A 16,560-nucleotide genomic window follows, 5' to 3' on the forward strand; every position below is an offset into this window, starting at 1 on the left:
GCTGTAAGTGTAATAACAACACCTCCTTGCCCCAGGCCAGGTTTCCAGGCTGCCAGGAAAGAGCCCGCCCGCGAGATGTCTCCCTGAGCGCTGGTCGCCCCCTGAGATCCTGCCTTGCCCACGCCCAGCACCTCCAGCAGCAGGGCGGGGCTGGGCTGAGGGCTGGGGGCCGGGGGAAGCTGGGTACAGGGAGAGGCGCCTTGGGGTGCACAGGGCAGGCTGGGCATACTGGGGACAGCACAGGAGTGGGCGGGGCTATGGGCAGGGAGGGCGTGGCCTCCCTAAGACACACCCTGCCCCCCTCCCCTAGGGCCGTGGGCAGGGCCGCTTGCGAGGCAGGGCTCGGCCCCGCTATATAAAGGCAGCCCGCGGGCGTCGCTTTTCATCGCAGCCCCGCGCCTCCTTCACACCAGCCGCTCGCTCCCTTGTGTTAGGTGAGTCCGCTTCGTTCCGGGCCCGGCCCGGCAGCCGGGGGCGCGGGGCTCGCCAGATGTGCGGGCCGCCCCTTCCAGAGGTGGACGCCCCCCCGCATCCCTCCTTCCACGCAGCTGAGCCCCGCCCGGCCTGAGGGGCACCCCGGGGCGCAGCGGTCGGGAGGGGAAGGGTCTGGTTCCCCTCCCTCCCCCCACGAGGGTGCAACCCTTGGCCGGCGCCTTGCACGAGCCGCGTTCGCACGCGCCGGGGCACTGCGCGGGGAGTTGCGCTGCGCTGCGCTGCGCTCCCCCGGCCCGGCCCGCTGCAGGGGGAGGAGACCAGGCGCGCTGCGCCAGGCTCGGGCGGGGCCGGTTATTTTCCTCCCCGGCGGCGGCCAAGTCACTTGCGCAACACCCCGCCTGCCCCCCCGCCCCGCCTGCCCCCCCGCCCTCTCCGTTTGGCTTTTCTTCAAAGACCTGGCGACCCTTGGTGGGAACGGGCGAGGGGGGGAAACTAGACCCGGCCCCGCTTTGTAACGAGACTCGGTCTGCAGCCGGACACACCCCGCCCCGCAGGACCGATGCTCTCCGGGACTGCAGGAATTGCCCCGAGCAGTGATTTCCTGGGGCCGGAGCTGTGGGATAACGGGTGGGGCGGCCGCGGCCGGGGAAGGAGACGGGCCAACTCCGCCCTGCGTTCCTGGCTTCTGCCCTGCTCGGTTCCCCGGCCCAGGGCTGCGCTGTCTCCCCTCTGCCGCCGGGGCATGGTCTGGGGGCTTCTGCGCTGAACGCCGCAGGGGGGAGGGAGGTGGCACAAGCTCTGTCCTTCGGGGAAGGAAGGACGGACCCGAGAAGGACGTCTGCTCTCGCTCGTGCCCCCTGGGTTCCTCTGGGCGCCACGCAGAGCCCATCACCGAGGCGTCTGGTCAGCTCCGGTCTCCGCTGTCACGCCCTGGAGTCTTGCCTTTCCTCGGTGCTAGTTTTGACCCCTGGCCCCCGACTCTGGGCTGGGCTCACACACGGGGATAGCGCCCTAGCGGTGGGGGGGGGAGGGTGGTTTTGGAAGGAGGCACAAGGACAAGTGAACCGAGCCAGATGCTTCAACCCAAAGCCTTTGGGAATCTGTGCACTGAATGCAGTGCAAAGTCCGTGTGAGCTTGCGACCCACCTGCTTCAATCCCGCCCGGGCAGTCGCCGTCTGCAGGTCCCCGATTCCAGGCCTGCTGCCCCCCTCCTCTGTCCGTGGCTGAGATGTGCATGCCCTCCTCTCCCTGGGAATGCCCCCGGGTGCCATGGGGTGGTCACAGGGCGGGAGGCAGAGGGGAAGCCAGTGCAGAAGCAGAACCCTTTGGGGCTGAGTTAGGGAGAGTTTCCCCCAACGCCTCGGACTTGCACCCTATGTCCAGTTGGTTCAGGCTTGTCTCTCCCCCCAGGGCAGCGTTACTCTTTGGGTTCCAGAAGCCGTCACGGAAGCTCTGGCAGCCGTCCGTTTCCAGACCAGGCCCTCCACTGCCCCCGCACGCCGTGTCCTGCCCTAACTCACGACTTGCCTTCTCCTCTCCCTGCCCCCCAGATCTCCCCACACCAGACTGCAGAGATGGCATGCCCCCTGGACCAGGCCATTGGACTCTTGGTCTGCACTTTCCACAAGTACTCGGGCAGGGAAGGGGACAAGAACACGCTGAGCAAGAAGGAGCTGAAGGAGCTGATCCAGAAGGAGCTGAGTCTCGGGGCGGTGAGCATTGCTGGGGCCAGGCTGGGGGGTGGGGGGGGGGGGGGCGGGGCAGATGCGTCCAAGGCTTTCAAAGCGGGTTGGACTGGGTGAACGTGAGCCCCCGGAAAAGCACATCCTCTGGGGTGGAGGCGTTCTTTGTTGTCGCCAGCGTGTTAGTGAAACGAGGTGGCCCCTGCCCTGAAGTTCTTACAGCCCAAATAGACGAAGAGTAGGAGGGGGTGAAAGGCAGGGAGCGACTCCCCCCTTCCCCCCAAGTGTGCATAGCTGGGAACACGGCCCTGCCTTCCCTAGGCCCGCTCCGGATCTTGCTGGCTCCGTGAGCACCAAAACACTGCAGCCTGGGACCCGAGCCTTCTGTTCCGCATCACTGCGACGCTACGAAGCTGGCGGGTCTCCAGCCGGTGTCGATCCAGTGTGATCCGCTCCTGTGCCACCCGCTCGGGACGAGCGGGGTGGCGAGGGGGGGGGGTGTGTGTGGCTGAAGTGCCCCACTGGGGCATGCCCTTAGGTAACTGCCCCCAGAGTCGGGGAGCTGCGACCGTCTCTCTCGGGGCTCCCGGCTCAGCGACACCCCGTGTGCCCGGGGCTGCTAGGGCGTCTTTTGCACGTCTCAGACACCAAAAGCACGCGCAGAACCTACATGGGCTCAGTGGGGTCCCGAGTAACCATGTTCGACTCATGGCGTCGAGGGTCAGGAGGGCCCAGCAGATCACCGAGGCTGACCTCTTGTGCTGGGGGTGGGGGCCGTGCGACGCCTGCTAAACCCAACCACGAAATCTCTCCTGACGGCCACGATGCTGGGCTGGGTATGGTGGCTTCTGGGAGATGTTAAACCCTGCACCGATTCACGCCGTTGGTGCACTTGACTGTCCCAGGGACCCAAACCTTCCTCTCCCTGGGCTGTGAACTGCTTCTGTGCTTGCTTCTGGCTCTAGAAACTGAAGGATGCTGAAATCGTGGGGCTCATGGAGGATCTGGACCAGAACAAGGACCAGGAAGTGAACTTCCCGGAGTACATGACTTTTCTGGGCGCCCTGGCCATGATTTACAACGATGCTTTGAAGGAGTGCAAGAAGTAGGCAGGCCGATGCAGCGGGCCCCCCGTGCTGGGAAACGCACCCTGATAAGTCACTTCGTGTCCAATAAAACGTTTTGTTTTGTACAATTGCTGCTGTGGCGAGTGTCTGGTTTTTCTGCCAAGAGAAATAAACTCTAGGGGGGGCTTTGAGGGGGCTCCAGGTGGGGCTGGGAGGAATAGAAGGAGAGTCTGGATCAAGAGGGTGGTGGTGGTGGGCGGGGGAGTCAGGGGGTGTGGGTGGAAAGTCGGGGGGGGGGGGGGATGAGTGGCAGGGAGAAGCTGCAAGAGTGAGGGCTCATCTCTCCCAAGCGTGGTGAGCTGGGGGGAATCCACCCCCCCCCACGCCTGTGGCAGACTCAGGGGCCGGGTGCAGCCTGCTGACAGGTATTAACAGCTCTCATGCCCTTCGGGTGAGGCCCAGCTCGCAGAGGGCTGGATGGGTGCGCTCTAACACACCATTCACACCCGGTTACAGAATGCACGTCCACGCCAGCGTGGGGGGGGGGGTTCTAATTGGTCATGTAGACAAGCCCTGAGCCTGGGCACCTTTCCTCCAGCTGTGGGGTGGGTCACACCGAGCTGCCCAGCCCCTCTACGGTGCACTGCAGGGACAGGGCGATCCAGCCAGGATCCTCCCCCGGCTCAGCAGCCCTCCCACGGCGTAGGAAGGATGCTAGGGCCATTGAGGTCTCTGAGAGGCGGGGGGGTTTCCTGAGCACTTTGCTCTAGGAGCTGCCCGTGCAGAGGGAAGAAGCAATGTAGCCAGAGGGCTCGGGGAAGCTTGGGGCTGAGCCAGGAATGGACGCGGAGTCTCATAAGTCCTAGGCCTGCTCCTGTCACCGTTAGATGAGACTGTGGTCGCTCTGCCCCCGCCCTGCACAGCCGCGTCGGTGCTCAGATGAACCTAGGGAGTGGGTGGGGCTGTAGGCGCATCAGTGGGGCAAGAGCTGCGAGGCAGCACTCGGCTGGCCCACCTGGCCCCCTGTCAGCATGCAGCAGGGCTGGGGCAGGTGCTGGGACCAGCGAGTCCCAGACGTCGCAGGAGCCCCGCAGCCCGAGAGAACCCGGGCTAAATTCCGGGGTGAGGAAAACCCGTGGGTGCCTCTGACAGACCTGCCTTGAAAGGGGCCCTGAGTCCCCTTGGTTCCATGGCTGAACCTCACAGGCTGAGCTCCCTCGGGGGCAGACGGGGGACTTGCTCTAGCCCTCTGGTGAGGCCGGGAGAGCGTCTCTGCACCAGTGGACAAAGGCGCTTGACTTTTCCCTCTGTGGAACGAAGCCAGCGCTGGGCTACGTCTAATGCCGTGGTGCTGGTTTGTGTAACGTAGCAGTTGTGGCTCTAAGGTCCGTCTGCTGCCACGATCTAGCTCAGACACGCCCATCAAACTAGCCGCTGATTGATCTGATCCCCTGGCGCTGTACCCTCTGGCCAATCCACAGCAGCCGCAGGGGTGTGTCTTTATCCTGCCTTCCTTGGCTGGGCTGGACCCTTTCATATTTGGAAGAGAGCCAGTGGCAGAGGGCGTGGCGTGGGCGCTACACCGGTTGGAGGAGGCTGTCAAGAATAGGGATGTTAGAGCTACGCAGCAAGGAACGTCTCCCTACTGATGAGGGCTGGTTGTTGTTTGTATGGCAGGAGAACCTAGGGGCCCCGGTCAAAATCAGGGCCCCGTCATGGTGCAGATGTACACACAGAGTAAGAGACAGTCCCTTCCTCCCCGAGCTTCCAATGGCCCGGCTGAGACAGACGCAGGGTGGGAAAGGAAAGGGCAGTACAGAGACTCGAGCGAGCGGAGAGCCAGGATTAAAACCCAGGAGCCTGTGCCTTCCCAACGGGACCCGCTAAGGAGAACGCGTCTGCGCTGGCCCGGCTGCCCTGATAAGTTTTTCCGCGTCACAGCAGCAGGAGGGTGCGAGCCGGTTGGAGCTGTGCTCGGACTCCCAGGTGACCGATCCTGCTTGGCCTGGGGCTCGTCTCCCAGCCGGAGATTCCAGGAGTGCTTTCGTGTGGATTTCCACCCCCCTTAACGAAACCCCGGCCCTCCACATCGCTCCGGCCAAGTCTGGCTCAAGTGGGCCGTGGGTCTGCCACGCGGTGCTGTTCCCTGCGCTGGACCGTGGTGTGTCTTGGGGCCTGCCCTAGCCGCGCAGTTCCCGTTCTCAGGAAGGAGGAGATTTATTAAGTGTGGATAATTAACCACTCTGATTTCACAGGGCAACAGGCTGCTTGGAAACCTTGTGCTCTGGGGGACTGTGGCTAATTTAATTCAGCAGCGGCACCTGGAGGACAAACCGGCTCACTACAGAACTGGGTGTCAAACTTCCTTGCTCGCTTGCCTCTTGGAAGTTAATTTTAACCCCACAAGGGCTGCCCTGAAACTCTTTGGCCCAGATCCTCTGCTCCCCTGAAGTCAGGGCAGCGACTCTGAGCGACGCCCGCTGAAGCGCTGGCCGTTTGCCAATGCTGCCTGGCAGGAATGGAAGTGTTTGTGGTATGCAGGTTCTCCTGGGTGCTGCGTGACTAGAGCATTAATGCTGGCCAGACAAAAGGCACCCCAGCACAGATTTTAAAGATGCCCGCTAGACATTTGGGGCCGATGTCAGTGGAGCAATGTGAATTTACAGCAGCTGAGGCGCTGGCGTGTTACATTTCGGTCACCTACTTCTAAGGGCGCTGCGGTAACACCCCGCTGCGGTGTGACAGCCGCCGTGCGTTGCCCTCACACGTCGCAGGATGTGCAGTTAGGAGCGACCCAGCACTGACGCTCTCCGGTGCTGCACGTAACAATGAAAGCCAAACGCACAATTATACTTTCTTGCAAAACTAGCCGACGTGCTAGGCTATCGGCCCCTCTAAATGGGGCCCGCACGCGCACAGAGTCTAGTGCAATAACCAGGATGCTGATCAAGCAGGTTTCTCAGCCTCGCTTGCCGCTCATGTTGCACAGTTGGGGCTTCAGCCGTGACCCAACAGGGCCTCTCTGGTATTGTTGTTCCGGCAGGAAGCCTCCTTTGCTGACACCAGACCAAGGGGTTCCAGGCAACCTAATTCCCAGCTCAGTGTTACCAACCAGCCAGCCCCAGGCAGAGATCCCAGAGTGACAAGTTCAGCACAAATTGTTTGTTTGTTCTTGAAATCAACCAGCAGAGACGCATCTCATTGTTCACGTACACAAAGCCATGCCCAGGGGACAGCAGCGTGGCCAGGCTTCTGCTCCTTAAACAGCTAACCAGAGTAGGAATGCGTGAAACACCCTGAGACTAACTCAGGCCACTGTGATAATTCGGGCGTTTAAGTGATACACACAGAGCACGCTGGCCTACATCCTCAGTTGAAGTCAACAGAGCTATGCCGATTTACCCCAGCTGACGATCTGGCCCTCCGAAACAGGAGACTTGTCGAAAAACATCATAGGCACCATCGGACCAGATACAAAGAGCTAGGCTGCCACTAAGGAACTGGTCCAGTATCGCTCGCACTGTTGCCAAGTTTTGTGGTATTTGTTTTTTTCTTTTAAAGCAGCAGATCCTGGAGTCCTGTGATTACACAAGAATCGGCTTCTTCTTCTAGTCTTAGTCCCAGTTATGTGCGGGGGGTGTCTTCCAGCCATTCTAGTCTGTCTTGAAGCAGTTCCTTGGAAATTCTGCAGCTAATCAAATTATTTTGTATGACATCTACCCATCTAGTTTTGGGTCTTCCAAGTCTTCACTTCTAAGTTTAACACCCTGTTTCCTATATATTCTTCTGATCTTTTTATGTGCCCAAGCCATCTCAGCCTGGATTCCCTGCACTTTTCTATAATGGGTCCCATCTCCACACGGCCCCTGATTCTTTTGTTCTGACATGGTCCATCCTTGCAACTCCAAGCACCTGTCTCAACATTTTCATTTCCACAGTATTCATGGTCTGTTCTTGTCTCTGGCTCACATTCAGAGCCACATCAAAGTGCAGGCTTAATTATACGAGGACCTCAGCTTTAAAAAAAAATTCTAATCTTAATGTTGCAGAGAAAATCTTGAAAACATGACCCAAATGCATCCCAGAAGCTCAAAAGCCAAGTACCTCCCCAATTATTGTTTTAAAATCATGATTGTTAAGCCAGTATAATATTTTGGGTGCCTGACTCATGATTTTAAATATTTGGGGTTGGCAATATTGTAAACAAATTATCCATCCGCCTACATCCTTATCTGTCTTTCTATCCATTCACTCTGCAATATCTATCTATCTAATCTATCTATCTAATCAGTTTTGTACTGACGCCCACATTGTAATACCTGGTCACCTGCAATAAACCATTTATCTGCAGTAAATCAGCTGATCCAACACAAAGAACCAACATTAAAATGGAATCAGGAACGGCAGGCGCAGAGGGAGGCGCTTTTGTAGGGGTGGAGAGGGATTCCATGCTGCCCGCAGAGCACAGCTGCACGGGATAGCACACAAGCTGGCCTGCGTCTGCGTAAAAACAGGCATAACTATTGAAATCCATTGAACTTGGCCTGTTGTGTTTGAAGAAGAGCAAAGATCTGCATTGCCACCAGATGGCAGGACGGGTGAAAGACGGGCCCCACATCCCTGTGATGGGTCATTTTAGGGTGCCCAGAGAAGCTGTACTGGGAGGGATGGGGTGGGGCTGAGAAGGGGGAAATTGAGGCTGAGGATCTAATCTATTTCTTCTCCTCTTCCTGCCCCCTTTGCTCTCCCCATGCAGCACCAGTGCTCGCCCTCTCCCCAGGATAGTAAAGGTTATTGGCGCACTAAGAACCCAGTAGAATTCAGGGTCTTCTTGTGCTTAGGGCTGCACAGACACGCGGTAAGAGAACAGCCCCTGCCTTGCAGTGCTCCTGGTCTAGGTGGACCAGGCAGACGAAGAAAGGATCATTCCCCCCATTTTACAGGTGGGGAACTAATGCCCCGAAAGATTGAGTGACTGGTCCAGATCTCCTGGGGGCCTTATCCACAAGCAGGTCTGTCTTTCCTCCTTTCCCATTGGTCCCTTCTCCCACTCAGCCCCTGGGCTCCCGCCTTCCCAGCGTCTCCTGTGTCCTGATGTGCTGCCCTCCATCCCAGGAAGGTTTGAGTAACCCTGCCCCTGGAATTCACAAGAAGAGCACTAGATGCATCTGGCCAGCCACCTCACTTTGGTGGCGCCCTCTCTTCTCTCTGCCCCTTGTCTCCCCAGATTGTGAGCTCCCTGGGTGGGGGGTCGTGCCTTCTTGGCTAGCACACCATGGCACTGTAAACGGTAGCCACCTGGGAACCTGAGCTGCATCACAAGGGCCACTTGCAAGCAGCGTGTCACAGGCGGCACCCCACGTCGATGATCCTTTGGCCCGGAGGTTGAGGTCTCCTCACCTGAGCTGTTGCATTCCTCTCTTGCTTTATTTATCGAGTGAGCTGATTTCCAAACCCCAGCGCTCCTTCCTGCTGCCGCACCTGGCCTGGGCAGGTGATGCCATCCTTGACGCAGGGAACTCAGCGAAGGGTGACAGGTTTATTCTGGCTGCTGGGGGATCCAACCCCCCAGGGCACCGTGGTGCGCTCGGAGCCAGTGGCACAGCAGCCTGTCTCTGGCCAGCGTCACTGACCTGACCCGTCCAGGCACGGTCAGTGGTTGGAAAAGAAAGGGTTGAAGAGGACGCAGCAGGGGAAGGCCCGTGTCATTTGGCCATTTTCTGTGGGTGGGACGCAGGTGGAGAGCAGCACAAGGTGCCGTGCTTTGAAATCGACTCTCCTTGGACACCTGTGGTGAGCGTTCTTCTATGCTTGGAAGGTGCAGGGCTGGGTCTTGTGGGCTGCCTACCCCACTGACTTCCCGGGAGGGCTGTGAGGTTGCAGAGCATAGTGCAACCCTGCTGTCCTGGGGGTAGCTGCAGAGTCACGCTCACATGCTGGAGTGTCACGTTGCGGGGATGTTTGTCCATGCATGCTTTTTCTGACATGCAGTAATCATCTCTGTGCAATTCCTCCCACTGTTATGGAAGCACGAAAGGGAAGCAGATATCTTGCAGAGCAGGCTCGTGTCTGGTTGAAACGTTAAATATTGCTGCTGTTATTAAAACAAGGCAAGAGGGAAAACCCAGATCCTAAGACATGGGGAAATCAAACATGCTGAGAGGCAGCGTAGGATAAGGCACCAGACAGGCAGTCAGGAGATGGGGGTAAACCCATTTGTTATTTGTAACCTCAGCCATGTCCTGCAGTCCCTATACGGTCCAGTGAATACACACAAGTTGTATCACTTTAACCACCATGGTTTAATTGAAGCAGTACCATTCCTTAAGTCTGGATGGAGTTATACTGGTACAATGGTGCGTATTGCTGGAAGTAAAAGGGAATAAGATGTCTTTGTACCCAGCCGGTGTAAAGAGGCATTACTCCACTGACCTCAATGGGCCAGCCCCAGCTGCTCTGACATGAACGACACTGGTTTATAACAGCGTAAGATCCGGCAGCATATTCAGCCAAGCCTAGCTGAGATCCCACTTTCATAAAGCAAATCCGTTACCCATTGACTTCCTAGGTGAGGAATGTCCGGATGTCTTCTCTGTCCCTCAAATATAGATCAACCCTTGAAGTGCACCTCAGGATAACGTCCTCTCCACCCCCGTTTTTCTCTTACTCTTAATTTCCTTCTGAAGTTCTCACAATCCTTCCTTTGCTTTCAGCTTGGACCGGTGGTAAGAGGTCCACTGTGAACCAGCCACTACTCAGTGTCCACGTTCTCGGACAGACGGGTGAAACATCTCGTGTGACGGAAAACTTGTTTTTCACCTTTGCTGGTGACCGTCCCCACAGACACAGACTCGAAGAACATATCTGCAGGGAGTATAACTCCCTACACACCGTCCGTCTGTGCGTTTTGCAAGGACATTGATGAGCAGCGTGGCGCTAGCTTTTATTTGAGACCTCCCATAACGCTCTATGGTGAACTAAAACGCACATCCCAGCCTCAGGATTCTTGTCTGGGCCCCTTGCTGGCTGGTGACACAGAAAAACAACCAAACAACATCCCTTAAGTAACCCTGATAGCCATCACTGTCCGCACAGGTTCCAGAATCCTAGCCTGGGTGTGCCGGGTGTGTCGGGTGCGGTTCTGCGGAGCATTGGCCAATGCTACAGGATATCGCTAAAGAAGGAAAGCAATAATGTTGCTGTGATAGGTGTTATTGGCCTCATAGCTCAGGAAGAGTATAAAAAGCATCTAACCTCTGTGCTGTATTAGCCACACTTGACTGATCGTCTTCTCATCTCTGAGACTCGAGTAAGTCTGTTTATGATATTCTTTATTTATTTGAACTACAGCCTGACTTTTCTAACCAACTGCCCTACGTAGTGCTTTCTGAACAGCTGATATTACCTGAATGCTTTAGTGAGATCACGGAGCAGGATTTCCCCTCGTTGCAGCGGGGATGGGAAATGCTGCTGTAAGTACGGGACAGTCTACAAGACACACGGACGGGTCTTTGGATTCTGTGTTTGAATATCCATGGGGTCAGAGGCAGCGCTCACGGGACAGGGGAATCAGGGAATATCCAAACGCGCACTTTCTGCAGGAAAGGCTGCCCTTGTGGGTGCAATGCAGGACTATTGCTTAGGTGAGCTGGGTTTAATTCATGCTTGCCATAGTCTCCAGTGAGCATCTCTCTGTGCCTTAATTCCCCCTCTGTATAATAGGATCAATAATCCTACTTTTCTCTGTCTCGTCCCCTGTGAGAGTCAAGGTCTGTCTTTTACTATATCTCTGGACAGCACCTAGCGCAATGGTGGCTTGATCCCAGCTGCAGCATCTACGTGCTCTTTGAAAACAAATAATAACACGCTACTGTTCTTGGTCCATTCCAGAGATTGGACAAGCATCAGTCAAGGCAGACTGAGAAAGAAGGCCGTTATCACTCACGTGTGCTATATTTTAACAGTTTCTTTGATAGCTGTCATCCTGTTTCAGGTTCCCTAGACGCTCAGCAAGATGACATCTGAGCTGCAAAAATCCTTGGACAACATTGCCTATGTATACCATGACTACTGCGTGCTAGACCCCCAGGATGATTACCTGCAGCCGGAGGAATTCAGGCTGCTGCTAAAAGAGAACGCTCAGGAATTTCTGAGAGACACTCTGCCGGTAAGCAGAGATGATGGTACTGTGTGCGAGATGATTTAACGCACCTGGGGATCTGACCTATCCTTTTCCTTGGCTTTACTTCTCTGGGAGACATTCATCTCTTAGGTCTTGTCTACACCAGCACTTGTGCTGGCAAACGTTTGTCGCTCAGGGGTGTGAAAAAAAAAACCCCTTGAGCGACATAAGTTTTGCTGGCATAAGAGCTAGTGTGGACAGCACTTTGTCGGTAGGAGATGCTCTCCCGCCCACCTAGCTACCGTTTAGCTGCACTGTTGCTCGCTTAGCTGTGCCGATACAGCTGTGCTGCTGTCAATTTGAAGTGTAGACTAGCCCTTAGTGTCTTGAGAGTAAAGTGGGGCAGTAGATGTGAATCTGAAAGCAAAGGCTGTTGAGCATCTGTTTATGCTGCTTTCACCCGATGTTTGATTCGCTAGAGTCGAGAAGGGCACTCTACTGATGAAACATATTCAGAGACCAAGAGCTGCTGAACTTTATCCTGGACCTTCTCTCTTCCTGTCTGAGGCAAATGCCTTTATGGGAACGCAGGCACAGCTAGGAAAGACCAAAGGACTAGTCGAGCAGACTCAGGAAGATGAAGGGGGCTGTAATGACACAGACGGAGGGTTTTCTTGTAGCAGTTTAAGTTTTATATTTTCGCTCTCAGGGTACGTCTGCCCTGCAATTGGACACCCGTGGCTGGCCTGGGTCAGTTGACTAAGCCCTAAGGGGCTGTTTCAGTGCAGGGTCAGGCTGCCGCCAGAGCTCTGGGACCTCCCATCTTGTTGGGTCCTAGAGACCGGGCTCCATCCTGAGCCTGAATGTTTACACCGTGATGAAACAGCCCCTGGGCCCGAACTCCGCTGGAGACAGACCCTGAGGAATCAATAATCAGCGAGCTCCCACTGAAAGTCGCTGGGCTGCAGGTGGCTACCAGCCCTTCGGATCTTTGAAACCTCTCCCCAAATCCAGCCGTTGCGGAATGCTTTTAAAAGTTGCACGGATGGTTCGTGTACAACAGCTGGCAGTGCAACCCCCTAGCTCCATGTCGCTAATGGATTCTTCCTTTTACTCTTCCTCCTTTTGCAGCCCGGCATGATGGAAGACGCTTACATAGACGATCTCTTTGAATAGGCTGACAAAAACAAAAATGGATACCTCACATTCCGTGAGTTCGTAACCCCCTTGGGGCTCTTGGCCATCTATGCCCACGATAGGTCACACATTGGTGGCCCAGAGCCTAGGGGGCTGGGTCATGGGGAGGGGCACAGTCATTAGTTTGGCATGAGCATAATCCTGGCTTGGATCCTGGAAGCTTCCCTGGGCATTGATGTCATGGCGGTGGCACTAACCCCAGGGTTGACTGTAACCACTGAAATCAGCTAGACCCTTTGAGTTAGCACAAGATGAGATTTTGCAAATATCAAATGTAACCAGAGAATCTTTGCCTGTTTGTGCTGATAACGTAGCAATAAAGCTTGCCTCTGAAGCCCTGCCCTGTGTCTGTTGGCTCTGTTCTTCAGTCTCCAGACAATGATGTAACTTGCTGAAGTTGTGTTCTATCGCGGCACCAGGGAGACGTGTTCAGTGCAAATGCAATGGTGGGGGTGGGAGAAGAAGGCTGGCCTGGCAGATAACATGCAAGGAGGAGTCAGGATTCTAGTCCCAGCACAGGACTGGGAGCCAGGACTCCTGGGTTCTACTCCCACATTTGCCACTGACTCAGCAGGTAAACTTAGCCAGGCCACGTTACTTCCCATCTCACCCGACTGGAAAGAAGGGTTGTGTGGTGGGTAAAACTGAGGGCCTGGAAGTCAAGAGACATGGGTTCTATTCTAAGCACTGGCCAGGACTCCTAGGTTCTTCTCCCACTGCTGCTGCACTCGGACCTTGGGTACATTTCAGCAAGTTGCTTCCCTTCTGTATTCCTCAGCGATCACCTTCTGCCAAACGACAAGGCAGAAGGCTATAGAAAACGAGTAGCACAAGGCTGGGGCGGTGCAAGGGGGTGACTAAACATGGCACAGTAATGCAATGCTGTTCAAATACAGGTTAGTGCAATATCAAGTTGCATTTGCACCTTGGTCATTTGTGGCGTTGCATCATGCTCCCATGAGGCAGCAAATGGGCGCTGCTTGGTACAAGCGTGAGCGGAGTACAGTGCTCTAGGTGTAGCTGATGGAAAGCTAGTCTCCCGCTTCCTGCCGGGGGCAGGTGAATGAAAGAGGGAGACTGTGGGACATGGGCAGAAGCACCCTCCTCAAGGTGTTAGTGAGATGCTTAGCTCTGCATGCCAGACCCCGGCCTCTCTCCTCTTCCTAGGCAGAGGTAACATGACCGTTGCACAGCAGTGCTCTTGTTAATGCTGGATCAGCTTCTCTGGAGCACCCTCTCCCACCCATCACTTTTCACCTCGTGTGTATATGCACAATAATCCATGCTTGCAAAGAGCAATGAGGCCACTCTGCTATGCAGCCCTCACTAGGGCACGGCCTCCCATTCTGATGTTCCCACCTCCAAAATACACCACGTTAGCCCTGGTGACCTGGCACTTTGCTGTGACTCTCAAGTGTCACCCCACCCCGTGGGTGCTTAGTCAGAATTGAACTCAGAGCCGTCAGAGGCGTCACCACTTGAATTAAGGAGTAACTCCATTAGTGGGAAGCATTAGTAGACTCTTATCCTTTCCTGTGGAGCAAGCAGTTGAGTGGGACATGCAACAATCACTGAGCCAGTGGGTTACATGTGCACCATTCAGGATGGTGAACACTTCTCTCATGTGCTCCTAGTACACTTTTGGAGCTGTAGAAATAATAATGTACCCATTCCCACGTCTGGCTGGAAAGGATACAGTCTCTTTTATGTAGCACCACAAAATTACCTAGCCTTGAATCACCAGTTTCTGGAAAGGGGCCAGCACATTCTAAATCCCAAATGGCATGGCAAGGAACTCCTAGCAAATGGGTATAGAGGACCCTTCCAGTTATCCTTTCCTTTGTCCTAGGTGTGAGTATGCATCTCTCCCAAACAGCACTGACGTTCTGGTGATACAATATTGTGGCCATAGTTTGGTTTCCCCAGTCTGGATTTGGGTCCATCCTCTCCCTCATTTTCCAGTTAGGCTCAAAAGACTTTTGCAGCCCTTGTAGCCAGGGAGTCTCAGCCAGTATCTTCTCATCCCTCATTTTGACTAAAAGGTGTAACCAATTGTTTGACAACACTCACAATTCATTCTTAAAAATGTTCAAGAGACCAGCTAACCAAACATAGCCAAACATATTGTCTAAAGGCAGAACAGGACAATATGAAAAGGCGACAGACAGACCCTCCTTCTGGGAGTATGTTCACCTTACACAGGAGATGTGCTTCAAAGATATGCATTTCAGCTAGCAGTATTTATTACAAACCTGTCTACTTCTCACTAATAGCCAATCCTCCAGTTCATACCAACTTGTTGTTCTGAACCTTTCTTTATTTGGGATACTAGAATTCCCAGCACTGCTCCATAAGTAACTCTCTCTACTGTCCCGCATCTCATTTTGTATACTCCATTCCAAGTATTGATGAGCCATGCCAGGTTTCCCTAATTGTGCTTGGGACAAAGTATTCATGCACTTTTTCTGTGACAAGTTTCCTGTTTTTGAATGCCAATGCTGACTTCAGCTTTGCAATGGACTGTGGATACTTGACACGGGTGGACAGACCTGTGGAAAGTATAGTGCATGGTAAATAATGTAGAATGGATAATATACCAATATTAAGCACATTATACCTAGGAATGTGGTGTGTAGTAGGCCTAACATATATGTATTGGCTAGCACTGAATTCCAGCCTTCCTAGCTGGCTCCTGCTCCCTGCATCTCCCAGCCCTCTGCCTGAGTGCTAAGGATCATCTCTCTCCCAGGGCTTCTGTCTGCAGGCTCTGGAAAGCCACTAACCCCCTTCCTCCCACTGGCTCCATCTTCCAACTCTCTCTGACCAAACTGAGGCTGACCTTATAATCCCCAGCTAGCCTGGTTTCTAGTCATATACTTTCCCTTAGGACATCAACTCTTCCAATCACTCTCTTCACCGGGATGGATGCTATACCGGTCTGAGGGTTCACAGAAACGTTTGTTTTGGTTTAACTTAAACCAGCTTTTAAACTGGTGCAACTTGTGTGTGCAGACTGGACCTGGGAGGTTTTCTAGGCCATGTCAATCCCATCAAGTGTAGCTGGTGCTGTAGGTGACTTTAGGACTTTGTAGAGGAGGTGCCTTCATTCGTGCCCCAGTGCTATCCAGGTTCTGAGGCAACTGAGTGGATGGTTCGAGACTGGAACATGGAGTTGATTATTCTGCAGGTGTGCTCTTTAGAATGCAAATATGTTCAACCTTGTCAAATTGGGTCATTATAGGAGATTGCTTCTAGCATTGGGCAAGAAAGATTTCAGTCTGTGTACATATGGGGCAACAGGCAACCAGGTCAGAACATGTTAGCTGTCTTGGCTCCCAGGTCTATGAAATCAGAGTGAAAAAAAGGATATTTTAATCAATTAATTTTTAAATGCAACAAAACCACACAGGCCCTGGAGGATACGAAAACTTCCAGTGTCAGTTGAAACTGGGAGTCATTCCCATGTGAAACTGGGTCTGAGCTGTCGAGAGGTGGGAGCTAAATTTAGGGAGTTTAGAAGAATGACAGATCAAGAGTTTCTCTGAAGCCTACCAGCTTTTTCTGACTGTTCTCCACATGTCTAACTCCCAATCCGGGCAAGCTTTTCTGGCAGACTAAATCTGTACATTGCAAAATGACAGAGGTGATTTCAAACTGGAAAAAAGGTGCACAGTTTTTGCTGAGAGGGTAATTAAGTACTGGAACAGCATGCCTAGGGAGGTGGTGGATTTGCCATCACTTGGAATTAAAGCTGGTTGGAAAAGAGGGGTTTTGCCATGGAAGTTTGGTGGAAAATCAAAAACTTTTGGCTGAAGCTAGAAAAATTCTATTCAGAAAGGCTGCCATGTGTGCCTCATGGGAGTTGTAGTTTGGATTTCTCATGGCCTGATTCTTCTCTACAGGCCAACCTCCCTCTTTGGACTACATCTCCCGTGATGCACCCTGACCTCTCCTCTTGCTGAACTGTTGCAGTGTATCATGGTGTGACCTGTCCATGCCCAGGGAAGCTAAGTGATAATGCCAAGGTCAGGGCAGGCTGAAAAAAGGAGAGCAGAT

General features: G+C 54.1%; 2 protein-coding genes across 2 annotated transcripts; both read left to right on the plus strand.

Annotated features, from left to right (window-relative positions):
* The first annotated feature begins 302 nt into the window (after positions 1-302).
* On the plus strand, positions 303-3,315 carry S100A6 (S100 calcium binding protein A6). The gene is made up of 3 exons (XM_067539322.1): positions 303-434; positions 1,987-2,148; positions 3,084-3,315. The coding sequence occupies exons 2-3, from the start codon at positions 2,011-2,013 to the stop codon at positions 3,225-3,227; spliced, it is 282 nt and encodes a 93-aa protein (XP_067395423.1). The 5' UTR covers positions 303-434; positions 1,987-2,010; the 3' UTR covers positions 3,228-3,315.
* A 7,884-nt stretch (positions 3,316-11,199) lies between these two features.
* On the plus strand, positions 11,200-13,332 carry LOC137147313 (protein S100-G-like). Its single transcript, XM_067539327.1, is given in 3 exon segments — positions 11,200-11,352; positions 12,439-12,577; positions 13,283-13,332. Coding segments are annotated over 3 exon segments (342 nt in total).
* Positions 13,333-16,560: the final 3,228 nt, after the last annotated feature.

This window comes from Emydura macquarii, unplaced genomic scaffold (genome assembly GCF_026122565.2).
Source record: "Emydura macquarii macquarii isolate MOO-44397 ecotype Brisbane River unplaced genomic scaffold, CSIRO-AGI_Emac_v2 contig_527, whole genome shotgun sequence".
Classification (NCBI taxonomy): Eukaryota; Metazoa; Chordata; order Testudines; family Chelidae; genus Emydura; species Emydura macquarii.

What these genes read in the sequence shown, in the direction of transcription:
- S100A6 (XM_067539322.1), top strand. Translation starts at nt 2,011, where the DNA reads ATGGCATGCCCCCTGGACCAGGCCATTGGACTCTTGGTCTGCACTTTC. An exon ending in AGGAGCTGAGTCTCGGGGCG is followed by an intron (nt 2,149 to 3,083) that starts GTGAGCATTGCT and finishes TTCTGGCTCTAG; the next exon opens with AAACTGAAGGATGCTGAAAT.